The sequence below is a fragment of the Pholcus phalangioides genome, unplaced genomic scaffold (assembly GCF_987345545.1).
Source record: "Pholcus phalangioides strain wild (caught in Gottingen) unplaced genomic scaffold, Ppha-v1.0 ptg000009l_1, whole genome shotgun sequence".
Lineage (NCBI taxonomy): Eukaryota > Metazoa > Arthropoda > Arachnida > Araneae > Pholcidae > Pholcus > Pholcus phalangioides.
In genome coordinates this window covers 11808061-11835698 of record NW_028301602.1, presented here as the reverse complement: position 1 = coordinate 11835698, position 27638 = coordinate 11808061, and the positions used below count along the sequence as shown (strand labels likewise).

At 40.0% G+C, this 27638-nt stretch overlaps 1 protein-coding gene across 2 annotated transcripts in view; it reads right to left on the bottom strand.

Moving 5' to 3' along the window:
* Window positions 1-441: 441 nt before the first annotated feature.
* The window catches only part of LOC149081764 (uncharacterized), a 40182-nt gene continuing 12985 nt past the window's right edge, over window positions 442-27638 (bottom strand). Inside the window, exons 2-5 of one of the 2 annotated variants that reach the window (XM_089237200.1) lie at window positions 22864-23041; window positions 17019-19152; window positions 5457-5567; window positions 442-722 (exon numbers count right to left, since the gene is read on the bottom strand). In XM_089237200.1, the coding sequence (XP_089093326.1) occupies window positions 5473-5567; window positions 17019-19152; window positions 22864-23041 (2407 nt within the window). In that variant the 3' untranslated portion in view covers window positions 442-722; window positions 5457-5472. The remainder of the gene's footprint in view (window positions 723-5456; window positions 5568-17018; window positions 19153-22863; window positions 23042-27638) is intronic. The other variant, XM_089237201.1, reaches the window with a different exon arrangement.

Here is a 27638-nt window from a genome sequence, read left to right as displayed (position 1 = left end):
TATGCAGAAACAAACTTCGTCAGGTTCACAACACGTACATTCCAACATGCACAGTTTCCGCAGAGGAATGTGGACAAGGTGCATGCGTGGTTTAGATAAAACAACTTTACCAACAGTGCTTCATCCACTGTTGCCAACAACACATTGAAAACCTCATGTAAGCGTCAGTAACAGGAAAATTCAGAAATGAGCTGTTAATCGCAGACCCTGCATTTTATAAGGCTCTGATTTGCTTTTGTGCAGTGCCCTCTATCCACACAATTTGGACTTTTATTTTTTTGCAACAGAAAAACGGTCTTCGTGAGAATAACTTTTTCGCAAATACATATACCAATTCCTTTTCAAACTATTCACGACTTTATGGGACACTCATCAAAAGCTTCGTTAATGACCGGGAAATAATATTTGTATTTCGATTCGCGAAGGAATTCAAGACGTAAATAAGCCTCTTATTATATTATTTAATACATTCACATAAAGACCTCTGCAGCATTTTTAGAAAGTCCTGTATTTTCTACACACACAACACAATTACTTAGAAATTCACTCGGTATGATTGCACTTCGAACGAATTATAGCTATTATTCGAATATAATAGCGTCATGTTTCTTGGCTTTCGGTCTGGACTTGCTTGGACTAGATCCAGACAAGGAGCGGTGCACCATCTTGTTTATGATTTCCTCGCGTGAAATCATCAGGAAGTGCAGCGCAGGACGATGTATCTGTAACAACAACAAAAAAAAAATTAATGAGTTTTTCTAGTAATTATTTCGTCACGGATTACACTCTGGGGATCATTTTTTTTTGGGGGGTATGGTAGATTTTTATCAAAGAATGGCATCTCTATCCATGTACCCGGCCAACTGAGCTTGACCGTCCATGTAGTCTTGTTCAGTGTGCACGAGCTCTAAGGAAAAATTCGTTCCCTTTGCAGTCTAGTGTGCTCGCCCGACCCGGCAAGTGAGAGGACGTGGATTCGATTCCCCGCAAGGGCAGTTGAATTTTCTTTCTTAAATTCATCTTCGCATCAGCCAGCTGTTAAAAACTTTCGTGTGGTCGATTTTGACTTAAGGGTGGTATTCACCGACGTGGTTTAAACCACCTTTGCAAGCCCGCGGCCCGGTTTCATTTTTGTGAGTTGAGGGCCCGGCACGACCAGCAGAAAATGAATGAGGAAAAATGAAACGGCTAATCACTCGCGACGCGGTATGAATGATATCGGGGCCTGGCGGTTGAGAAACACTGGTTTAAACCAGTGTTTTCCAAAGTGGGAAATATCGCCCTCTAGTAGGCGATGGAATCGTCCTAGAGTGGGGTGGCTCGAAAAAATTCCGATCTTAAATACGACAAAACAGAACTTGGCCAATTGTCATCCAAAGGTAGCGATAAGTTGGCGAAATTACTAATTGTTGCTAAAATTACAGATGGGTACAAAATGAAGTACTACTGGAAATCGTAGTGAATTTTTTTTTTTGAAATATAGTTCATGGAAAAATTGTTTAGCATCACAAATGTACGAGATGATTATTCATTTTGCCATAATTATCATAGTGTGATTTCTAAGTTATAAAAATTATATCTCCATCCACATAAAGTTGTTTAGCCGCTTCTTTCATAAGTGATTCGCAAGAAAATCGGATGATCTCTGTTCGAAGAATCGGCAATAAATATGGTAAAATCACATAGAAGAAACACCTTTTGGTGTAGATAAGCTCATAGAAAAAACGTCTTCGGCATCCATACATCATCACATAAAGTAAATACAACTTATTCGGTGTAAATTGCTATGTGGATAAATATTTTGGTGTAGACAGTCAATAGTTACAAATATATATATATATTTGTAAATATAAAAGTTTGGAGGTGTGCAGAGAGCGGAGAAGAAAAATTAAAGGTGTGAAGAAATTAAGCTTTTATATATATTAGTGACTATGCAATTACAGAATCCAACAAATCTACCCATAAAGCCAGGGCCGTCTTAGGGCAAGGACCCACCTGGGCCTCACCGCCTACATTTTGCAGCAGGTTGTTTCCTAGGGGATGGGGTTTTTCGCAGACCACCCACCCCCCACTCTATATAAAATTATAGTGTGAAAAACAAAAATTATGAAAACCATATCAGGTGACGGGCTGAATGTTGAGACGCTCCTGAATAGAACTCGGATTAGCGGGAAGCTCAATAAATTCTATGCCAGTGGTCTGGAGGCCAATCTTATTTGCAAAATTTTCGTTCAGTATAAATTCACTGAAAAAGTCAATCCAATACGTATAAAAGATCTTGCTTCTAGATAAGGGTCGAAGACTCTGGGTAAGACAGGGGATCCACGTAGAATAGGACTTCAATGTATTTCACTCCCCGTTAGCGGACACTCTCGATAGTGGACAGTAAAATCAGACAAACTCAAAAGTTTGAAATTTCCGAACTCTAATTAGTTAACATTAGGTTTATTGATCATAAACCAAGAATTTATCATTTTCAGCTTAGATTATGTGTAATCCCAAGCTCGTGTTGGTAAATATGATAAATCGTCAGTTAATTTATTCAACTGAACATTCCAGGATGGTAAACTTAAATGGTAATGTTGTGGTTTCCGTTTGTTGATACTTGTGAAGAAAGCCAGCATTACAAGATTAATAATGCTGTTATGAATGTCTTTATTTTCTTCACACTTATTTCAATTTAATTTTTATTGAAAAATATTTGTATCGCACGTATCATGAGCGGGTAAAAATAATAGGTTTAGTGAAGAGAAAAAAGGTAATAAATTTTTCCATATTTGTCAGACTTTTCCAACTTTATTTTGGGAGTCACGCATTATCGCCGGTAAAAGTGATAGATGTAGTGAAATTTAATCAATTTTTCTGGTGTATCAGTTTTACAGTAACACTCGTATTTCATCATTAAAGTGCTTCGTACAAATGTGAAAGTCTTATAAACGAGGTTCCACTTTATATCGTACCTCCCCATTAGCAGACACTTTCCCCCCCAGCGGTCAAAATTTTTGGTCCCATGGGTGTCCGTTATCGAGAGGTTCTACTGCATGAATTCCGGAGGGAAAGCCATGCGTGAGAATATGTTCTTTTCCTCAATTGACGAGAATTTATTCGCGATATTAAATTTCTTACACCGTAAACAACTTAGTAGTGAGTTCAAGCTAAAAAAAAAAAAATTGGGCGTTAAAAGACGCGGTTTTTTTTTCACTGATATGGAATGAAAAATATTTTATATGGTCAGTCATTTCCACTCGCTGAAAGCCTCAAATTCCGAAATACGCCTTCTTCCATCCGGTGAAAGAAGAAGCTGATTTTCAAATATCTACTGTCCGAGTGAATAATAAAATAATATTGAAATACACGCACTTTTTTTTTATTTCTCGCCTTACGGAAAAAGTATTATGTATATTCGAAAAAACCGGGTTTTTGTATTGAGTTTTTCTTCACGGGCCTTCATTCTCACACACGTGAGAAATAACCGTGTGCTGGTGTGCATTTATCACCCTATTCATGTCATTCTTCTGGAAACATCTTTTTGAATCGACTGTAAACAACTACTTAGTCTTCTTGATCGACATCTAGGTGATATTTTTAGAACATGACATGTTACCAATAATTTCCTTTCGGTGACATGACAGGTCAAAAGTAATTTATGGATAATAATGAATGGGTTTAAAGTTCGATGTAATTCTCACTCCAACACGCAGAAACACATCCGTATAAAAAAAAATTCTATTGATCAGTTGAATGGTTATTATTCATGCTTTTCTACCCTCGCTGTCAGTTAGGGCAGCCACGGTCGCAGATCATTTGGTAGTGAGTCCGGTCAGCGTTTGCTAGTCTGAAAGAGAATCGTCATTTCTCCACGATCGCTGTTATAAAGTGATCCTATCAGTACAATAATTTGTTATGATAATTAATATTTTTCGCAAAAATCAAAGGAAAAAGCCACCTAACGAAACCATGAGAAGTCGTGCAGGATCCAGTTTTGTCACCAAAACACCTAGAGCGTGGGAAGATCCCGTACCTGATGGATTTGTGATCGACTCCAAAGTGTTCGGAGCTTTGTCAAGGTTATTATGCTGTTCAGGGTTCAGTTCAGTATTCTCAGACGAGCCGCAGAGATTACGCTGGAAAATGATCTCGGTAATCGTCATTGGATTCTTACTGGCTATGACCATATTTATACTGGTGACACAACTGTCCCTAACCGTGACGTGGACGTCGAGAATTTCCGGGTGCGTCACAACTTTAGCCGCTGGTTCGGTGTGGGTCGTAGCTTTCCGCCAAAGACCTCGCTTTAGCGATCTGCTACAGAGTTTGAAGGCTGTCGTCAAGGCGAAACTGAAGTATACCACCAGGGCGTGCGGCGTTATATTAGTATATGCGATTTTGATGCATGCTATCGACTCTGGATTCGTAGCATTTTCGGATTCATTCGGTATCCCACACCCAGGCAGTGGAGTATACTACAACGCTCTTCGCGTGACCGGCTTGGATATCGTAGCGGCACATTACGAGTCCGTCGTTTTAGTCGTGAGCGTAATGACGATCCCCATTTACATTTTTCCAGATACAATAGCCCTGCTTTACTGTATTATCTGCGAATACATCGCGGCTTTCGCCGAAAGAATCAACTCGAGAATACCTCTCATCCGGAGAACTTCGGAATTCAAGTCTGTGTACGAAGAATACCAGAAGCTGATGAGCTTACTGGCTAGCATGGAACGGGCTTGGTCCTTCTTGGTCTTCGACCTACTAGCTTATTATTATTTGGTGTCGTTCTGGTACCTCCTGTCGGCAGTCGAAAACGACAGTGCCACCTGCGTGCTGATGCTGTCTACGCAGTGCGTCGTTCCAGTCATCGGTTTGGTCATGTACGGTTCCAAAGTTAACTTGATGACCGGTAAGATAGACGATTCGTTTGATCTGCTGCTCGAGAACGTCCTCCTGAACGCTCTGGACAGTGAACAGGATCCGGAACAGGAGGCCTTGATAGCCCTACTGGAAGGGATCGCCGAACGCGATCGAGTATTGTTACTTATATGGAAGAAGTTTCCCGTGCAAAGAAGCATCATCTTCACATTTTTGGGCTCTGTGCTGTCGTATGGCTTACTTGTGATTGGATTGAGCGTTAAAACAAAATATTGAAATCAAATTTCATCCATTCAGAATGCATATCAGCAATACTTGTCTCGGAAATCGCATCGTCTTCACTCAACAATGAGTTGTTAAACAATGTTTATTTTGATCAACAATATCCGTAACCCATCTTTTTTGGATTGATTTAAATTAATTCAGTAACTCTGAATCCTCGAGCATGCCACGAATGTCTCACACACTCGAGAGAGAGAGATGTATTAAATTTGTTAAAATACAAATTAAAATCCTGAATAACAAATGATTCCCCATGGATTGAAACTTGAAAGCACGGTTGTCTGTTCAACGCATGTTCGACTTACCTCACTTTGAAACTGGTCAACAAGCTTCCGCATCAGGAGCACGTTTCCTGTGCTCTAGAACCTGGGCCAGTTCGTCTATCACAGCTTGAGGCATGGAATTGAACGGATTATCTATGCATGGGGTAAATTGAAAACGATGAACGTTATTACTATTTTTTTAATAGAAAAAATACGTATACTAGAATAAGCCATACACAAAACAGAACTCTGAAACTTAAGAGTTAGTTGATGGTAGCTAAAAACTCAAATACTATTCTAGTGTTGGGCAAACTACGGCCCGCCAATGAGTTCCATCCCGCCTTCCAAAAATGCTCCGGTACAAAAATATCAATGCACAACACAATAAATATACCTAGGCTGACCATATTTCCTTCATAAAAATACGGGAAATAGAAAATCGGGATCTATACGGAATATCACAAATTATCGCCGAAAATTGTCGAATGCAATTCAAGTAGCTAATTATAACCGAAAAAAATTTCAAAGGCAAATAAAGTTGTTAACTATCGCTAAAATTGCTATAAAAATTGAAAATGGGTGGTGAAAATTTATAATTCACGAAACGGAACGTGTATATATATATATATATATATATATATATATAGAGGTGGCTTTTTCTCACCCCCAATACATAAAGGAAACACATATTTTCTGGATTTTTTATGCTAAGGTGAACTCGGAAAGAAAAGTCATCTGGTCTCCCCCGGAACTCGAACTCAAGCCCTCTTGCAATCCGGACGAGCATGCTACCATCTACACCACTTGGAGACACGACCATGCTTTCCTTATTTCACGCACTGTTTGAGTTCACCTCGACATAAGAAATACAGAAAATATTTCCTTGATATATTTGGGTGAAAAAAATTCCGTCTATCTAATACCGTTCCACCTGAGCGCCATTTGTGATAGTTAAGAGAAGCTCACCATCGCCGCAGTGGTGGCCGGCTGAAGTTGGTTTTCTGTGGTTCCCAACTTCGAGGTGTGAATGCAAGCCGATCTCCCAATTAAAAAGTCTCGCCGCAGAGAGCGACAGGCCTGCAACGATGAAACCTTGAAACATTACGCTTCATTCATAGTTCAAAAAATATGTGATAGATATCAGCACTATGACAAGCATTACACAGAAACAAGCTCCACGTTAGGTTCATAACACAGACAAGCACATCCCAACATGTACCAATTCGTTTGAAATTCCGGAGAGGAATATGGACGAAGTACATGTGTGGTTTAGTAGTAGTTAAGAGAGACTACTAATGCCTTCAGTGCCTAACGCCACAGTGCGTCAAATAAGGAAGGAAGGAAGGTAGGGCCGTGTCTTCAGTGGTGTAGATGGTAGCATGCTTTCCCGGAATGCAGGAAGGCCTGGGTTCGAGTCCTGGCGGAGACCAGCCGACTTTTTTTCCAAGTTTACCTCGGCATAAAAAATCCAGAAAAAAACGTATATTTGAAAAATATGTGAGATGAATATGTTTATACGCTATGATACAAAACTGTGATTAAGTCTTAAAGAAAATCTTAAATTCTTGATTTTCAGAAGTTCAAGTAAGCCTCATTGAAAATAAGAGAGAAAACTGGAAATTTAAGGACTGAAAAGTTTGCGTAACCCATCATGATATGCCGAAAAATGTACGGTATTCACTTGTCATAAAAGATGACTTCATCTGACGTAAATACAGGGTGTCCCATAAATTTGTAAGTAGTTCGAAAATTCATTAAAATTTAAGGTTTGCTGCTCTCGAAAAAGTTTCGCTCACGAAGGGAGATTTTTTTTTTTTTGGGTGTATGAAAAAGAATTAGTTCTAATTTTTTCCGATCAGGGGCGTTGCACGAAAGCGAATCACTGGAAATTCGCAAATAAGAATCATAAAATGCAGGGAGTGCATGATTAACAGTTCATTTCTGAATTTTCCTGTTACTGCAGCTTACATGCAATTTTCCATTGTGCTGTTGACATTGGTTTATCCCCTGCGTAGTCATCTAAAGATTTTCGTGTTATCGTGTTGATGGTCTGCCTGCTCTCTGAGGAGAGACTTTTTCAAATGGGATTCCGGCTCGCATTCGAGCTTTGAAATTGGGAAATCGACCGGCACTGTGCCGCCAACGGGGTTCGTACCCGGATCTTCACGATGAAAAATCAGCACGATGCCTATACGAGCGCACAGTGGTGAGTAATTCTTCTTGAAATGAAGGGAAGGACTGATACTGTGCATGTGTTCCTCATCAGCAGAACTGGGGTTTTTCCTATATTTTTTAGAATAGTACTAGAAAGAAATTACAAACAGCTGGAATAAAACTCAGATCAGCAGCTAAAATATAAGGGTCCCCAACCTTTCATGCTTAAAGTACACCTTAGAAATGAGGAACTTGGCGTTTGCATCTCTAGAAATGCAGGGGATATATGCGTGGTACAACGCGATAACTAATGTTTTGCTCTTTTTTTCACGTCAAGTATTTTTCTTTTGTAATAGTTGCTGATTATTTTCTACGTACCTTTCAGAATGTTCCGTCATATACTCCCCCCGTACTCACAAGACCTCCTTCTCTTCCTAACCAGATCATGGTCCGCGGCTCTGTCTTAATGAAGTGATTTTAGCAGATGGTCGGAGAAGACCTGGGCCATGCTGGAAGCTGTGCATCTATGTGTTGTGAACCTAACGTAAAGTTTGTTTTTGTGTAATGCTTGTCATCTGCAGTGCTGCTGCCATCTGCCGTCAATTTTTCTAACTGTGATTAAGTGTAATGATTGAATAATTGTATATCGTTGTAGAGAGTCCTGTTGCTCTGTGTGGCGTTGCTTTTTTAACTGGGTGATCAGCTCGCATTTGGGAACCGCAGAAAACAAACTTTAGCCGACCACCATTGTGGCAACGGTGAGGTTCGAACCCGCGCGACAGACGTTGCCCCGGACGTTGCATCGCTTTTCCACCATGGCACAAACCCTCTGGGTGGCCAGCTTATATCCCCTATTGGAACAGAGCGGGGGAGGGGGGGGTCGTGGTCGGTGTCGGGTCCTCGCGATGCCAGTCCGTCACTATGACCGCTCGACCACCATAGCGTCTACCCGCTAGAGCTGTATAAAAATTTTATAATTAAGACGAACTATAATAGATGTGAATTTTTAAAACGGTTGTTCTGAAACCACCGTGCTGCCAACTGGGATCTGACGTTGAGAGTCCGGCATAATTCCCCTGTTAACAATGATTGCCAAAAAACAAAAAAAAAACAGCGAAATCATATCAATAACAATTTTTTTTTTTTAAATTTTGTTGCCAAATATGTGTTATAGCTTTCAAAAAAAAAAAAGAAAACCTTTTACTGTCAAAAATGAATTTCAAACAATTACATCAATGCCAACAACGACTATCTTAGAAAAATTCCGACAAAATCAAGTGAATAATAACATAAGGAAACAATTTTTTCTAAAGTTTATGCCTTAAGGTTTTACGATTTCAATCGAGAAGATGATAATTCCTCAGAAAATATTCTCGACCATTATCCAATTCTTTCCAAGGCGAACGCCATAATATTATTCGGATGCCAGCACTCATATTGATGCGTATCATCCACAATAAAGCTCGCTCACAACCTCGTCCACAAATTCATACTTTCTTTCAATAAACCACATATAAATATCGCTGACTGATTATTATATCAACGGCGGACGTTTTCATTCCCCCTGAAGAAAAACGTCTCCGAAAGTGTCCCCGAAACTAGGGAACGTGTTTTCCACGAAAACATCAAAAATGCCAAATGGCACGGCCATCATCATCTTTTTTTTTTGCGGTTGATGTCTTTTGATAAGAACTGGAAAAACTGGTGCAGGTCTACGAAAGCAAACCAATGAAAGTGTTATTATGATACATAAATTAATATTTTATATTTTTATCATACGGTTTCTATGTTTATACCGTGGTAAGTAGAGGGACGCAGAGAAGAGGTCCAGAAAGGCAAGTTGTGAGGTCACTAGGACAGTAACCTTCTAGTGTGTATTCGGTTATTCTTAAAATATCGTCTGTAGTTGACAGTCGCGGTCTATAACCGGTCTTTTTTTTTTTTAAGATTCTGCTTTATTTTGGTCCTCTGACGTGATTCTCGGCCGAGATGAATCTTAATAAGAAGTGATTTCTCCGGCCGCGTATGTTAAGTGCATCAATCACAATCAGAGGTTCATTTATGGTTTTGCCGCGTGTGGGCTACACGAATTTTGCCGCCCCCTTCTCCGATTCTAATTTCCTTCACTTCTCTTTCCTCGAATTCGCTACCCTATGCTATTACCAACTTGGCCTTCCCCTCCACTCTGTGTCTCAAAAGCAAGGGTGCTCAACCTTTTGGAGAGCGCGGGCCACTTCATTGGTTCGAAACGTGTCACGGGCCATTTAGGTGATCTGCGAATTCGTCGCGTGCCACTAAAGTGATCTAAAAATGTACCGCGGGCAACTTAATTGAACTGGAAATGTGTCTCAGGTCTCTTAAAGGATCCGGAACAGCACTCCAGTTCACTTAAGTAATCTCCCAAGTCACTTGTGTGATGTGTAAATTTTTGCCGCGGGTGACTTGAGAGTGATCTGGAACAGCACCCCAGGTCATTTAAGCGATCTGTAAATGTGCCTCAGGTTGCTTGAGTGAGCTGGTTTCTCATTGCCAGATCACTTAAAGTGACCCACAGTGCAGTTTCACATCACTAATGATCTGTGAATCCCCCAAGTCACTTTAGTGATCTGTAAATGTGCCGCGGAGCACTTAAGTGATGTGCACTGTGGATCACTCAAGTGACTGGTAATGTGACACTTGGTTAATTTTTAAAAAATTAGGTTTTAGGTCGTGGGCTATTACATGACCCCGAGGGCCATAGGTTGAGCATATGTGTCCTGAAGTCATTCTTTTAGTCATTCCCATGTTTGCACACTGGTTTTTGTCCCTCACATGCTTGCATACTGTTTGGGCCACTCACATACTTGCACACCCTCTAGTTTACTCACTGACCTGGTCTTTCGCTGTGTAGGTCACAAGTTTGGTCATTCACATGCTTTGCTCACGCTCCAAGTCACTCTTTTGCTCACTCACGTGCTTGCAAATTCTCTAGGTCAATCTTATGGTTACTCACTGACCCATGGCCGGAACTGGGGGAGGGGAAGATAGAAGGGGCAACTGCCCCGGGCGGAAAAATTTATGGGGGTGGTGATTTTAGGTGGAAACAGAGATGCGTTATGAAATTATCGAATTTTAGAGTTGCGCGGTGGGGGCGGCAAAAATCCTAGTTATGGCCCTGCACTGACCTATTCCCTTGCTGTCTGGGTAGACGCGGATTTATTGAGGGTTATACAAATTTCATCGCCCTTCTCCCATTCTACCAATTTTCGTGCCCCCTCCATTCCTCAAATTTGCCGTCTCTCTGAACTTTCCACCCTCGACTACAGCCCGCTAACTCTCCCCCCCCCCGGTAAATACGCCACTGATCAAAATTATGGAAGATCAGTGGTGTCTTTATTGGTGGGATAGAATCAAACTTGTGTGCACGGCCCTACGCAAGAGGGGATGATGTCACCTGAAGAAGGCCCATCCCTATCGGGGATGGAACTTTAATATTTCTGTATAAATTTAAATATGTCAGAAAAGAAGTTACGGGAAAACAAAATTTTATTCGCACATTTTGATAAGGATTTTAAAATTTGAATTCGATTTTGAAGCCCCCCCCCCCCAAAAAAAAAAAAATTTAAGACACTGAAATTTTTTACTTATATGTCGCTCTAAGCGGAAAAACGTTATAAGTGGTAACGTTATAACCGGGATCGACTCCAGTTGCGTAACTGTCTTCCAAGCTTGTTTGATGACTGCAAATAACATCGTGTTTGTTTTCGTACTGTGTACCATTTCTATATGCTTCGTGAATCAAAATGCCACTCAGTTGCTCTACAGCAGTGTTTCTCAACCAGCGTTTCGCAACCTTGTCGGACCTAGCGGCTGTTTTTTTTCTGTCTTAAAAAAAAATGCTCGTGACCTGGCGACGCTAACCCTGCAAACCGTTTTTTATTTCTCTTATTTGTCCGGTTTTTATGAATTTTTTTATTTATGAAGTTTCTACGGACTCTTTGCCCACCCTGTGTTATGAATTTGTAGTGGCAAAGGAAAAAAAAACGATGACAGAGAATCATCTTGATCCTCCGGGCTGTAGGCCTGTCAGAATTCCCCCCTCCCCTCCTCTTATGAGGGCCATGCATGAACGTCATTGTATTGGGGCTTCCCCAATCAGATCTAGTACAATGATTTGTGACGATAAATATTTTATTGGAGGTGGTGGTGCCTAAGCCCTCTTTTATTTTGCCCTTTTAAGGCGGCAGTAGAGCCTTTTTTTTTTGATAATTATTCAAATATGTGTTTGAGTTACGTAGAACAGCCTTATTATCAAGGGTTCTGTGGAACAAGTCTTATAACTATCAAGGGTTTCGCGCGAAACTTTACGTTGGAAACCCAAATACAAATACAACGCCACAACAGGTAAAATGCCCAACGAGGTGGCAGAGAAAAAGATGCCCATAAAAATATGGATGTTTGGTCCCTTGGTCTAGGGCGCTCACCCGGCAAGTGAGAGGACGTGAGTTCGATTCCCCGCAAGGCTAGTTGATCCCTGATTTCTCTTCGCATCAGCCAGCTGTCGAAACCTTGGTAGTAATAGCGGAGAGTGACATCATCTCCGGACATCATATAGTATCCTTTTAACACATTCCCGAGGGTGCCGCAAACCGCCAGCTCTCGTTCCAGAGCGTAATCTACGGATTAAGCGACGCTAATGAGAGATCTCGAACATTCTCATAATTATGATAACGCTCACCGAAAGATATAATTCCAGATGGAATTGACGTCATAAGTTCGAGAATTTCTCGAATAATCCCTGTTTTGCTCCAGATAATGAATTTCATATGTGTTAGTGTAAATAAACAAATAACCAGAACAGGATATGAGTTGAAAATTATGTTGTCTGGTACAACACGTCAGACATTCCCCCATTTTTCAGGTTAGAATGAAAGAAATAAGACATGAAAAACAGTCAATTTGAGAGCGCGTAGTATAATAATATGAGCACGATCGGAACCAGTCTATCGAACGTGTGAATTTTTCCCAGATCAGACTCAGTCGAGCAAACTTGGAGCATCCATCCATTCCTTCCTCTGCTGTGCAAAATGATATAATCGGTCGTCGAACAGGAATTCACTCGAGGCCATGCCAAATTGACTTATATAGAGACGCTGCCTGCCATCGTTTAGAGATCGAGACTGAATTGCTGAGAGAAAGAACTTCATTTCTATCTCGCAATAAATAATAGAAGGGCCGTTTTTTTTAGGAATTTCGCGGCCCGGAAAGGGGAAGCCTAAGATGCCGGCGTGTGAAAAAACAGTTTTACAGCCCTGTACGTATGGCCTCAACTGTGGGGGGAATGGCTGCCTTATGTCCGTGTTTCTACTCCACGCGTTTTTGAATTGTTTGGCGGGGTAAATAATCTGGGAAATCAATGTATCTCTGACTACACAAAAAACAATGATTTCCCTCTATTCGTAAAAAATGACTTTCCAAACTTCTCTTCCGACCACAAGCAATTTAAAGAAGGAATCTAATCAACAATGGATGAAAAACAATAAATCATGCCGATCAGAATCGAAGACTGGAATTAGAAAAGGCCATTCAAGTGCCATTTTTCAAAAACTGTTTTTTTCCCGCTAAAAGAAAAATAATGTAAGTTCCAACGCCAATGCAATGAAATAAGGATGAAAGGTCCCTGAGACGATTGGTCAGTTTTTTGCAGCTGCCACTAGGTAGCGCTTGATGTATCTTTCAATATACACCGGTTTCCGTTAAAGAGTCTCGACGCAGAGAGCAACAGGCGTACAACAATAAAAATATTCAATCATTACGCTTCACTCATAGTTCGGAAAATTGATGGCAGCACTATGCACAACAAGCATTACATTGTAACAAACTTCACGTTAGGTCCACAACACGTGCACGCACATTCCAACATGCACCAATTCGTTTTAGGTTCCGCAGAGGAATATAGACGAGGTGCATGTGGGGTTTAGTAGTAATACATCGGTTTCCCCCTTTACATCGATTTTACATTTTGCCACTACTTACAGCCTTTCTTAATTCCAGTCTTAATTCTAAACAAAAATAGTATCGGCCAATGGACAATCAATTTAAAACAACAGATATCCTGTCGACAACGATTCATTTTCGTCCTCCGGAAATGATCGTCGCTACCCATTTTAGGAGTTCCTGGGGAAAATATTATTGAAAAAAATTTTGAGCGCTGAATTCTTGACAACAATGACTACACTTCACCAACTCTGACCATATCGCTATATGGCAATTTCCTGCCATTAACGAGATGGAGAAGCTATCCATCGGTGGCTATCCACCAGGTCATTGTCAAAAATGTCCCTATGTAAACTTATCTGGGGGAATTAGAAAACCGTTCTTTAAAACGGGATTCAACTGTATATGTACCGGTTGCTCTCAGTGGAGAAACTTTTTAGAGGGGAAATCGGCTGACATTCGCGCCTTTAAGTAGGGAACCACAGATCACCAACTTTGGCCGACTACCACTGTGTCAACGGAAGGGTTCGAACCCGGGACCTCGCGATGCAAGTTCATCACTATAACCACTCGACCACCACAGCTGCTACTAGTTAAATACGTGCATGTACCTCGTAAGCTCTCTGGGGAATTTCTAACGAATTGTTACATGCAGAAACGTATTGCCTGTGTGTACACTCGTGGCCCTAACGTATTTATGTTGTCAGAGGTACGCTTGTTTTTCGTGTTGTACTGGTGCTGCCACCTGTCTTCTATATTTTGAAGTGAAAATGACAAATGCCTGAATTTTCATGTTATGTAAGCAGTACCGTCTTAATGCATGGGCCCACCGAGGCACGGCCCGGGGGCCTCACGAAAATGAGATCTAGTTAAAATTTTCTAGAATTTATCTAGTAGGGCCTCAGAAGAACCTCTTTGCCCGGGCGCCCTATGATGCTGTTAAGACGGCCCTGTATGTAAGTAATCGTTATGTTATGTAATCGCATTCAAGGTTTGCCCGCTCTCTGCGGAGAGATTTTTTTCAAATGGGAGACCGGCTCGATATTTGCGCCTCAAAGTTGTAAAATCGCAAAAAACAACTTTGGCCGACCACCACTGTACTGCCAACTGGGATCTGACGTTGAGAGTCCGGCATGATTCCCCTGTTAACAATGACTGTCAAAAATATTTTTAAATATTTCGTTGCAAAATATGTGTTATAACTTTCGAACAAAAAAAAGCTTTTACTGTCAAAAATGAATTTCAAACAATTACATCATCTCAACAACGACAATCATAAAAAAAAATTCCCACAAAATCAAGTTTATAATAACATAAGAAAACAATTTTTCTAAAGGTTCATGTCTTAACAATACGCAGTCGACGCTCGTTAATACGACAACCCCGCGTTATAGCGACGATTCCATTACGCAACGACCGGTAGGGTAACTCCCAAATGTTTTCATAGAACGACTATCACACGTGTTTCACTTTCGATATAACGTCCGTTTTCGGCGAGACGAAGGGAGGGGTCGTTATATCGAGCGTCAACTGTATTTTCCTTTGACAGTAAAATTTCGTCAACAATATTGTTGCAGATGGTGATATTTACCGAAGCTCTACTGATTTATTCAGAATCTACGGAGCTCCTATCGTATACTTAATTATTTTAATTTCGAATTATTAATCATTTCTGAATTATTTCGGAAGGTAAAGCTTCACTTGATGCCAAACTAATTGCGATAATTGCTATTACATATACTAGGGGCGTGTCAATTACTTGTGCCGGTCATCCTTCATGGAATTGTAAGTCAATTCATTAGAAAGTTCCGAGATTAGATTCCCCCGAATGAATAATTAATTTGCTGCGGTGTCTCGCAGGGTTCCTCCTCCTCATCTCCGGGAATGGCATTCGAGCCCGTGTCGTAGAATATCAAATTGGTGAAATGGTGGCAAGCCGTCAAGCAAAACGCGTTTTCCTGTCGTAAATTGCAGAGAGGGGAAGCGCGCACACACACACTGCAATCCTTTTTTTTTTTTTTTTTATATTTAATACTCGTATATAAGAGAAGGAGGACCGACCGAACCTACGGTTACCTCATTTCCCAGCGCGAGCGAGTGATTAATCGCATCTCATTAGTTAAATTGAGGCCGGGACTGGCTTTGCTTTTGTTTCCTCATCCAAGCCTTTTGTGTGTGTGTGTGTGCTCTGGTCAAGGTGAATTTCCACGTTGGGTCAATTATCGATCCCCCCCCCCTCCCTGCACTGGTTATTATTTTAATAATGGTATGAAACAATTGTCCAAATATAACAATGATGGCATTTGGGGTGTCCAAATTTAAAGAATAACTGCGGTGTTTTGTAGATATTTTATAGACGTTGATATAGTAAAAATTGCAACAAACGGGAAATGAAGTCGGCCCTCGGTATTCGCGATGGTTTACGTTCCAAGAGTCCTCGCGAGTACGGAAAGTCCGCGAATGGCCAAAACCATAAAATTTTTATTTTGTAGGCATATAATGAAAAGAGCACAGGGTGCGCCTGAGGCACAACGAAACACCGGGTGTGTGGGCGGGGAGCGATTCTCTACAGTAATGTCTTATTGTCATTTCTTTTTGATTTATTTATGTTATTTATTTACGGTATCCCCCCCCCCCCAGAAGGCATGAAATGCACTGGCACTGGAAAAGTAATTAAATATGGTGGAATATATATTGGCAATGTGCTTCTTCTACCAATTTTCTACATGTGGGGAATCGTTTTTTCCATTGTTATTTCTTTGTCAATGAAATACACCATTGATGAAGCCCATCTGCATGTTATCGCTATAGCCAATCGCTGTTTCCTATCCTGTTCTTTCCCCCCCCCTCGATCAGATGTCACTTGGAGCGGTAAACCAGGTTTGTTTGTTCAAAGATGGACGGGTGATGGGTCTGCGAGGTCCGCTCTGTTTTACAGGTGCTTATAATAGAGATGAATTTTTACAATGACTTCGATGAAGCATGGGTAGATACAAAGTGGAAGGTGAAGAAGGCGATCACCCCCCTCCCCCTCCTGTACACGTTTTCCGTGATTCTCCCTCCCCCTAACGTTTAAAAAGCTGTATGGAGTGAAGATTATTACTACTTTATCGAACATCAACTCGGTCATATCGCCATACAGCAATTTACTGCTGATCGAGTTGGGTCAGAAATGAAGGTTCCATCTATCGGTGACTCAGGTTCAATACGGAAAGAGTCGTGAAGGCGTATAGATTCGTCTTCCCGAATCTCCGTTACACAGCTTTTGACTGTGACACCCTCAGTTACCCGTGTAGTAAATGCTAGTACTTTAAAAAGCTGTGTCTCTCTGGACTGGATATAGTGGTCCGGACATTGGGTCGCGATTCGTAGACGACCTAGATCTGATTGGGGGGAAATGCATGGCGAAACAATTTTCCAGATAAATATGTGAAAATAATGAGTCTCAGTGAAATATTATATTGATTGACTGACCTTTTTTCCGTGACCTGTGGCTTTTGCGCTTGGCATTTTGCCGGTCCTTGGGCCTCCTGTCCTTCGAAAAGCTTCTATGCGACGACGATGTCGACTGCGCGCTGTTCAAGATGGCTTCCGCGAAGCCGTTCGTCGGAGGCACGCTCAACGACCTGAGCCTCACGCTGTCCTCGATCGTGGAGTTAGGATCCACCAAGAGGTGATTTTTTCCATTCTTCGGCGTCGCGCACAGGAAAGTCACTGATATCTGCTGGGTTGTCGTGATGGTCTTCTTGTCCACTGGCTCCTCCTCCTCCTCCTGGCAACTCGCCTCGGCCGTCGGAGGGTCTTTACGGGCGCATAGGCTCCGGAACCCTTCAGCCTGCTTTGCCACGGTGAGGACGAAGCTCTTCTTCACCACGAATTCCGGAGACCCGTCTTTTTCTTCATAAGACCCTGATTTAGGGCTCTTAACGACCACGTTGACTCTCATGTTGTGATTTTTCGTGGTTTTCTTCCTAGGAGGAGGTTCAGGTGATTCCGAAGATGAAGTCTTCTGGTGCTCTGTGGATGCAGAAGAATCGGCACGGACTCTTCCATCCCCGCAGATGGAATCTGCAGCATCCAGTATGCTGTCGAGATCTGTTCTCGTCTCGTCCGTGTTCGATTCAGAAATGTAACCCAATGATCCGTGTGCATCGTGAACTGATTTTTCAGCAACTCTGGAGTCATTCGAGTTCCTGGATTCGGTCTGGTGTTCGGTGTCGTCTCCGTGGGTGTCTGAAATCTTAGCAATATCATCGAGTGATCGCAATATGTGAGATAATGTCAGTTCTCTCATATCCGGAACCTTCTCCTGATCACTTTCATTCATTTGCAGGTCTCCCGAGGGATCGTCCCTGTTGGAATTTTCGTTCACATCAGGGGAAAGTGCTATTTTGTGGTCGTCTCCGGCATCTTGGTCATCGTTGGCTGAAGAGCGAGCCTCTGGATCGATGGGCATCTCGTCCTGTCCATACTCCATACTCGGCAATCCAGTAAACTCACTTATAACGGCGTTGGCGACGGTATCGTTAATTTGGGGAGCATCGGCATGTTTCTGCGATTCTTCCTTGAGCGGGTTCTGACCCGTGTCCTCGATTAGATGATTATCGGCCCGCTGCCCGTAATCATCGTGAATTTCGGCGCTAACAGTCACCATTGAATGCTCCGCGTCGTCTTGGCACTCCATTTCGCTGATATCACTGGTTATGCTTAATGGTTGCTCGTTTACGGGTGATTCGACAGAGGAGTCGTCGATGCCAGTGGCCATCATTCGTTCCGCTTGAGACGACGACGATGATGAGGAGGAGGACGATGATGTTGAATCTGATATCTTTGGGTGATCATTGATTGCTGGGCCCTCCTTGTTTTTATCGTCCTTATCCTCGACGAACGACACGCGCTGTGGTTTTGGGGCGATTCGCTTCTTACGGTTTTTTTTCGGCTTAATTTCGACCGTTTTAGACATCTTCGAGGCATCTTGCGGGATGTCTTCTTCCTTGAGTGACTGTTGATGACAGTGGTACCGCTCATCGTTGTTATTGATCTCTATGTTCTCTTTTCCAACCACCGGCGCAGCGGCTTCGCTATCGGCAGGGACTAAAACGTCGATGTCTCGGCTTCTGGTCAAGTCTCCGTTGCATATAGGCCCGCTGCTGTCGGTGACGGTACGGCCGTTCAGCAATTTGTTAGAGTTCAGGGACTTCTTACAACTGTCCGTGACGGTACGACGACCCGCCTTGACGTCCGTGTCGGTGTCTCGCGTACTGTCCCGCTCGCGTCGTCGCCCGCGTACCCAGCAACCACTTTTTTCACCTGGGCTCGAACTCCTGGGTTTCTTCGAGGTGGAGGACGTTTTGCAGCCGCCATTCTGTTGAAGGTTCTGCGGTATGTAGTGTTGGGGTCCTATTAGAGGAGTGGCGTGATACGCCACCGTGAGCCGATCGATGCTTGTACCGCGTGCCTCGGACCGACTCCTCCGACGGCCATTGTCCGGCGCAGCTAGGCTCTTATAAGGAGTCTCACTTCGGTCTCTGGATATGCCGAAGATTCCTTTGAGGTTTATGCAGTCTGTTGTTACGAACGAAGAAGACTTTCGGCTCGATTCCGGGTTCTAAGGAAAGAATTAAAGATTTATAAGGCCGTATATTCAATTATAACATTAAGATTTATATTAAAAATTTCGTACAATTTGCTTTTAGATGCAATAAATACAATATGAATCTGTAAACTTTTGTAGTAAAGGTCGCAAAGAAAACCAGTTGATATATAATTCAGGATACCAAAAGATGAATCGTCCAGTTGCAAAACTCGTTAAGCGCCAACCAGATTTTTTTTACACAAAGTGAAAAAGAAACTTTTGTAGAGTGTATTTTTTCTGACGCGCTTGTTAAAGTAAGAATGTCATGTCATTAAAATGTTAAATTTCGATCGATCAGCTTAAAAAATTACATACAAATACAAATACAACGCCACAACAGGCAAATTGCCCAACGAGGTGGCTGACTTAAGAACATCATGGATCCCCGATACAAAAGTTTCTTTTTCACTTTCTGTAAAAAAATCAGGTTGACTTGACGCTTAACGAGTTTTTCAACTAGATGACTCAGATGATCATGAATGATACATCTGAACAATGATTGTCCAATCATCAGTCATTGATGAGCGTCAAACAAGTTCCATAACGCCGCCCCCCTCCCCCGCCATGACAGAAGCACGAACGTGCAATGTCCTTGGAAAAAAAATAACGTGGGGAAATGACATTATTTGAATGGTTGCTCTCCCCAGTGCCGTATAACTAGGCAAGTGCAACAGGTGCACCCGCACAGGGCCCACTTGAAAGGGAGCCCAGAATGGGCTTAAATGAGCCATTCTCTGGTCCCAAGAAAGGGACAGAAGGGGCCTAAATGCAAATTCTTGCACAGGGCACAGGGATGGCTAGTTATGGCACTGACTCTACCCATGACACTCTATGGAAGCTATTTTTCTAAAATTGTTTTGTAACCCGTGTTTCAATTTGGGATACACATTTCAGGCACAACTTAGAGAGCAAAATAGGGTATCCGACCAGCTTAAAAAAATGCACATTCGTGCTTCTGGCATGCGGAGACGACACTGATTATAAAGGCATTTTCGGGCGGTTGGGAGTTTGAATATAGACTTTACATTTTTCAACACCAAGGAATCATCAGAAGATGACGTTGGCAGCAGCAAACGGAACACAATCAAAATTGGAGCCAATGCTTTGAGGAACGTAGGAACCCCCTCCAACATACAAATGAACAAAAAAACTAATTGAATGACTCCCTGTAACTCCTAACCATCGTTGAAGAATTGGGAGTTTATTCTAATCAACTATTTATTGAGAAAATAAACATTGATTTAAAACAGGTAGATGCACAATGAGGGTTTAATTTTTGACCAACAATAATTCTCTTGGCAAAATAAGAAGATTTTAAACAGAATATCGTTAGTTTATCGTACTACTGTTTGCCAATACGCATCCAGATGAGTGAGTCATGCATCAAAATTCAATTTTACTCCAAATTTTGTTGAGATGTGGAAATACTCCAAATTTTAGGTAGTTTTTTTTAATACAGTTATTTCCCACTGATAAAAAAAAATACCTCTTTTTACAATAATAATCTCAAAATTGTAGAAGAGTGTGAAATTACTTCTCAAAATTATATTTTCGGATAGAACCGGTTATCGCCATTAAGATATTTGGTTGTTATAATGAAGTGGCTGATATTAAGTACGATTGGAAAAAAAGAAGAAAGATACGTGTTTAATTCGAAGTAATTTCTAATAACATTAATGCATTTTGTTGCCAAAGTGTGGAAAGTAGCTACCAGGTTTTTTAAAAATCAGTGCCTCTAGAAATGATAAAGTCCTCCACTGCTCGATGAATTGGTGCGTCATTGCCAAAGAATTTCTTGGACGAAAGATTGTCAAGTACCGGAGAAAATTGTAATCTGTCGGAGGAAATGCTAGGAGAGTAGGGAGGATGTAAGGCACAATTTCTTATCCCGAATTATTCATTTACTGTATGGTTGACGGGCGTTATACTGGAGCAACAGGACTTCTTGTCTATTCGCAAGAGATGGTTGCTTGCTCGTTGAATGAAACAAATACTGCATCCCTCTCAGACCCTGGGTGCCACAAATGTGTGGGTTGCTTTTTTTCACTGTAATTTTTTTTTTCCTTTTGACCTCAGGAAGTTAAGGTGACTTAGGAATTGTGTAAGTTTTGCGTTATAGAAATATGGTGAATATGAATTTTAGGGGCTTTCATCAGAGGGCAGCGTTTTAATTTGAACTTTCGGGGGAATTTTAAGATGGTTTCCAGGAGATAGTGCCTCCAAGAAAAAATGTCATTCATTTCATAAAATTTTGCAATAAAATTCTGGAATAAATTCTATGTGAAGATGAACATACCCTGCATCACATCTCGGCTGAAAAAATCTGAATGAAGTGAATTATATTTCTTCACAAAATAAATGAATAAAAGTTTAAAATTTGAAAAATAAGGATTTGTTGGCATTTTATGTTTTTAATGCATTTTTTAAGTATCAAAAATGCAAGAACATTTGGAAAATTCCAAAAAATGAACGATCGAGACTGGAAGGGGTATTTTTTGTTCGAAATTACTTTTGACGTGGGGCGGGAAAGTTCTGTTTTGGGCATATTAGTATGCATAATTTTTTGTTACTGAAATCCATTCATATTTTCTGGTGGCCCAAGTGCCCCATAAATAGTTAAAAATTCACACTTTTATGAAAATGTATTAAAAATTGAATGAATTAATGAAAATTTTTTATAAATTTTGCAGAGTATCCACGTATTAAAGTATAAATTTATAAATAATAATAATTTTATAATAATACATGAAGTATAAATTTAAAAATCAAAGCAATAAATCATGAAACTTATAAAAATTGAACTTATATAATGACTTTTTTAGTTCTATTAATTTGAAAATTTACATATTTCTAAATGTTGTAATGCTTTTCGGTATTAAAATGTTTGATATGGCTTCTTGATTTTAACCTATTCAATATGAAGCCGTGTCTCTTATCCACACACACTTTCCGACGCCTCAGGTCAGACACTAGGCGAATGCATCTTTCAACTGCTTGGTATGACATGAATATTTTCACCATTCCTTCCAACTTTTACTATACTAAATAATTTTATACATTTAATAATAAACAATAAATGATTTTTCATTCTCCGCCTATACTATTTTCCCAGTGAAATCGATTATTTAACTCATTTTTTTATTTTTTATCCAAAATTAGCATAAAAATCGATTTTCGGCAAATATTAAAGTGTCTTGGGGCACCGGAAGAAATTAATTTAAGTTGAAAAAAATTTTGCATTTACGCTAGTATGCTTACAAAAGACAACTTTTGCACCCCAAACCGATTCTTTTATCCACATTTCGATTTTTCGATCCATCCTAATGACCATATCATGATAATTGTTCAACAGACCAATCATCTCCACCACAAGATCTATAAAAATCTTTCTTGAATAAATCTTTCTGTTTAAAAGCGTGTTATTATGATCATCGCTCATAGCCAGGGTTATTATACGCATCGTGATGTATGATATTGGTCACTTTTGTTGTTTTCGTTTGTCCTCGTTTCTATGCCCCGCTGAAGGCTGGCTGGCTATGTTATCCGTAAAAATTATTGCTGCGATAAGAAGATAGAAGAAAAAAATTCTCTTTCAAGAAATATTTCTTTTCTTCTTTCTTGAGAAAACTGCTTTCTTTCTTTCTTTTTAAATGTTTAAACAGTGTATAATAAAACGTGACTGACCTGTTGGCTGCGCTTTCGGTTTTCAGAAAGCGGGACGATGTCCCTTTCTGCTTTCCCTTGCTGCTGACCGACTCCTCCATTGGTTTTGACACCAGAGAAGTCGTTACTCGAGAATATGGATCTAGTCCTGTTCGGATCTGGAAGATCTTCTACTTTTCGGAGGTAGTCCGATGACCTGCTACGAGATTTTTTTTTTTTTTAAAAAAAGGACCATTAGTTTCACAAAAAAGAGAAAAACCACATAAAAAATTATAATTTTCCCCTCGTGACTTTTTTTTGTGGATTTTAATTCCCAATTCGTATTTCACACATAGTATCATATTATGTCCACGTAAACCAGGAGATGGAAGACAGTACGCATCAAGATTAATAATATTCATAATGCTATCTAGGACAGCATTATACTCATAACATCAGAAGGGAAAAAAATCCCTAAATGCGGAAAAACCGTTTTACCCGCATTTAACGCATTTTTTCCCCCCAACTGTGCTTTTCGAATTCGAATATTTCAGTGAACATTGCTCTTAGAAACATGAGTTTTTTTGTTGGCATTAGCATCAGAAGAGACAGTGCAACGACTTCTAACTGGGTTTTGGGGCACACGAGGACTGTATAAAAATTAATTTTTTTTATATTTTAATAACTATACAACCTCTTGAAACATGAATGGCGCATCTGAGTACTACGCGTTATTTGGGAACTTTTCCTAACTAGAAGTACAGTATACCTCTAAGATCAACGGTTCATCAGTAAAATGTCATACCCCTGTTTGCTATTCACCCTGTATATTATATAGCCCTGATATACATTACCCTGTTTCTTTTTAAGTAATCGTAGCAGATAAAAGATCAGAACGGGATGAAAATTCTCAAATCTGTACATTTGGAGTCCGAAGGCAGGAATATTGATTTTTACTTCAAAATGGGGTTATCACAATCGGCTTTTTAAATGCCGAAAAAGAATACTGTTATGCACGTCGGAGAATAATTTCTTTCGGTAGTCAAAACTACAAATCTCAAACGTTTGTGACGTGAACAGGGGGAGGAAGGAGAAGGTGCTGTTTGCCTTTGAGGAGAGGATATTTTTGTGACGGCCACACTTTTTAAAGAGGTTAGATAATGGTTAAATACACAAATGATTTATCGACTTGATATTGCCTGAAAAGACATGCCAACGCCTTTGAAGAGGGACCAAGTGGTACGGCAGATGAAAACTGGGGACGAAGATTCTGAAACGAAATCGGGAGAAATTCTTTAATACTTATTTTGTGCTAACGCGTGTGCATTAATTATTTTTAGAGGCATCGTAAGTGTTTTATACCTGTGATTTCTCGACTTGATCTTTATGTAGGAGATTTGGGTTTATGAATTGATTCTAGGGGCGCTCAGACCGAAAATATAGGTACTCGAGTACCCGTTGCACTCCCCGACAAACCAGTCACGGCCCAGGCTCTGTCCCTCCAGGGATATGTTGAACTCCCCGGCACCGAAGCCACTGATTATTTCTACTAGTAGTGATTAAGAGTGATGTGTGAGCATTTGATTAGCCCCATCCATTGAAATGAAGCTATCACACTATAGGCAGGTTGGAATTCAAACAATAGAAAAGGTAAAGGCATGTTCCCCCTTCCCCCTGCTCAGTCTAAATTGAGAGTAGTAGTTGCCCTGGGTTCGAGTCATTGGGCTCAGATGTTATCTGAACCGTTTTAGTGAAAAGTCCTCGAGTAATATGACCACGGGGTGCAGAGGTATTCAAGCATAAGAGATTACGCTTCGAATGACACTTTCATACACGCGAGAGAAGCAATAGCAATGCCTGAAACATACGTACGGAGATCGAAACTGCAGATATTTCAACATATGTTCGGTAAAAGAAGCCATAATTCAAAATAAAGAAATCCCGACGTCTATTCCAACTTACATGGTTTCAGAAACATTCGCTGTGTCATTCATTTTTGTAATGTGTCGATTCCCCGTATTAATCTAAATACGTATGTGGGTGTGTGAATATATAAAGAAATCATAAAATATTGACACTTGGATAAATGTAAAAAGACTCTAAGCACGTTCGATAAAATGTAATCTGATATTTTTATGCAAATTAAGGTACAAAAAAAAAGTTCAAAATAATTAGAAATAACTTCAAGACATAAATAAGTAAAAAGTAACTGAAAATTATCATACAGTGTTAAAGAAAATCGAAAATACAAATGCAACGCCACAACAGGCAAAATGCCCAACGAGGTGGCTGATAAAAAGATGCCCATAAAAATATGGTTGTCATATGTTTCAAAAATACAGCAACCCAATTAAAAATGCAATTAACACAATATAATAATAATTAATACATAAACTTAACACATACAATATACACACATGATAAAATATTATACAATGCCCATGAAGAATACTTATGGTCGTCTTATTCTAAGTACGGACAGCTTCTCGATTTACCCGATTATGTTTATCGTATTTCTTTTTAAAAAAAGTAAAGAAAAGATGAAATAAAATCAAAAAATTCAAAATGATTGAAACTTAGATTTCAAAAACTAATACATAAATGTCATAGCATCAAAGATGAAATAAGAGCTATAAGCCTATTATATATCGTCTAAATCAGTGGTTCTCAAATACTGCTATTTGTGGACTTTCAGGAAATACTGATGACTGTCATGAGAGCCCCCCCCCCCTCTCATTTATAACAGCAGAAACTACAGCCATCTATTAGCGAGAATGTGCTCGAACAATGGAGGACATTTTATCCAGTACTAGTAAATGTGATCCGATAGCAATGCAATCTACTGGACTGCAAAAGAACTAAACAACATTTCATACCTCTATCGAGAGATGTCCCCACAAGCAATTTTTGTCAAATCATAACAATATTACTGATGCTGTCTATCAACGTTGCAGCTGTGTTTTTGCTCGTAAATTTAATTAAAACTTTTCTTTTTTGCGTAATTTATTTATACCATCAATTTTTTTCAACTTAGCATTAATTTATTTTATAACTCCACAATTGGGCCATAGATCCCGGTAAAAAAGCAGTGGACCCCTGGGTATGTCCAGGATAATATAAATAACTGTTATGAATCAGCATAGCAGTTAGACGTTCATGTATATGTAAAAAATTATCCTCGTAAAAACATGTATAGGATTTATCCACCATATTTGCTGGCGTATAAGACGTTTTCCCCTCCTCCTCCTCAACACACGTGGGCCTTTTATACACCAGTACCCGGAATTCGATAGCAAAAAAGAAGTGTCCTTATCAAGGTTATACACCTACAAATACGGTAGTTTTATAGTTTATTATATAGTTTATTTATATTTTCAGTCTATTCTCCAGACCTTTGACACGATATTTGGCATGACATGAAAATTCGAACATTTACCATCTTCACTTCAAAATGCGTAAGCCAGACGGCAGCACCAGAAAGAACGCGAATTAAGCACAACTTTCACAATATAAACGTTGGGGGGGGGGGGCACACATTCCGGCACATAACCGATTCGTTAGAAATTTCTCAGAAGAATGTGTATGAGGTGCATAGTAGTTAGGTAGTTTATTTATTCTCAACAGCCTAAAAGTGGTTATGATCTATCGATTATCAAACCTGAGCTCAGATGTGCAGAATGTTATAAGGCACTTTTTTCAAAATGGAGAATTGTAAATAGCATTTTGCCAACATGCGAGTCTGTGGCTTTCTGACTTAATGCAATTCGCCTCCGTTATTTTCTCATGACCTGAAAGAGACCTGCGACATTTTACTACCTTCTAAAAATTAAGGGGGTTGGTGCACGCAAAATTTGGGGCCGTTCAAGTATTACGTAAGCAAATTTTTAGCCATTTTTGACCCCCTCCCCCCCTCCGTCAGCAAAATTTCGTCATCAGCTCTGCTCCTCTGAAGCCTAACTCATATTTTCATAAAGGGTGGTTGATGACGTAAGCATTATCCAACCCCCCCTCCCCCCTTGTCATCAAAAGTCAGCAAATCGGAACCCCCCCCCCCATCGATGATGACGTAATACTTGAACGGCCTCTTTCCAAAAAACACATTTTCCAGTTCGTCAAGTTTTAAATACTATGAAATTTTCTGCTTCTAACTGTGTTAAAGTTTTTTTTCTACCTGTATTAAAATATTTTAGTATAAACTGCTGGCAAGCATTACACATGCTAATGTTTTTGACTAAAATGTGTTTTTCTCAAAACTAAGTTTTTTGTTAGATAAGGAACATTTTTCTCGAACACCACTCATTCGAATGACTTGAAACTTTGTATATATGTCCCTCAACATTATGGTGTTACATACTTTAATACGATGATTTTTTTATTAAAATTATTTAAAAAAATTCATGCACAAAATATGGATAAAGTTTGATGACTCTTGAAGAAGTTGCATGTTGTTGGAGTTAAAATTCAAGAAAAAAAAATAAACAACAATTAAAATCCTAAAAGCTCGTGTTAAAGTATGTAACACCATAGTGTTGAAAGACACGTAACGTTTCAAGACATTTGAATGAGTGGTGTTCGAAAAAATGTTCCTTATCTAACAAAATAATTAGTTTTGAGAAAAGAGCATTTTTAGTGGAAAACATTACATATTGTATAAGTGTATAATGCCTGCAAGCAGTTTATATTAAAATATTTAAAAATATTTTTTTAGCACAGGTAGAATAAAAAATTGAACACAGACGCAGAAAATTCCATAGTATTTAAAAATTGAAAAACTGGAAAATGTGTTTTTTTGGAAAATTTGCTTGCACCAACCCCCT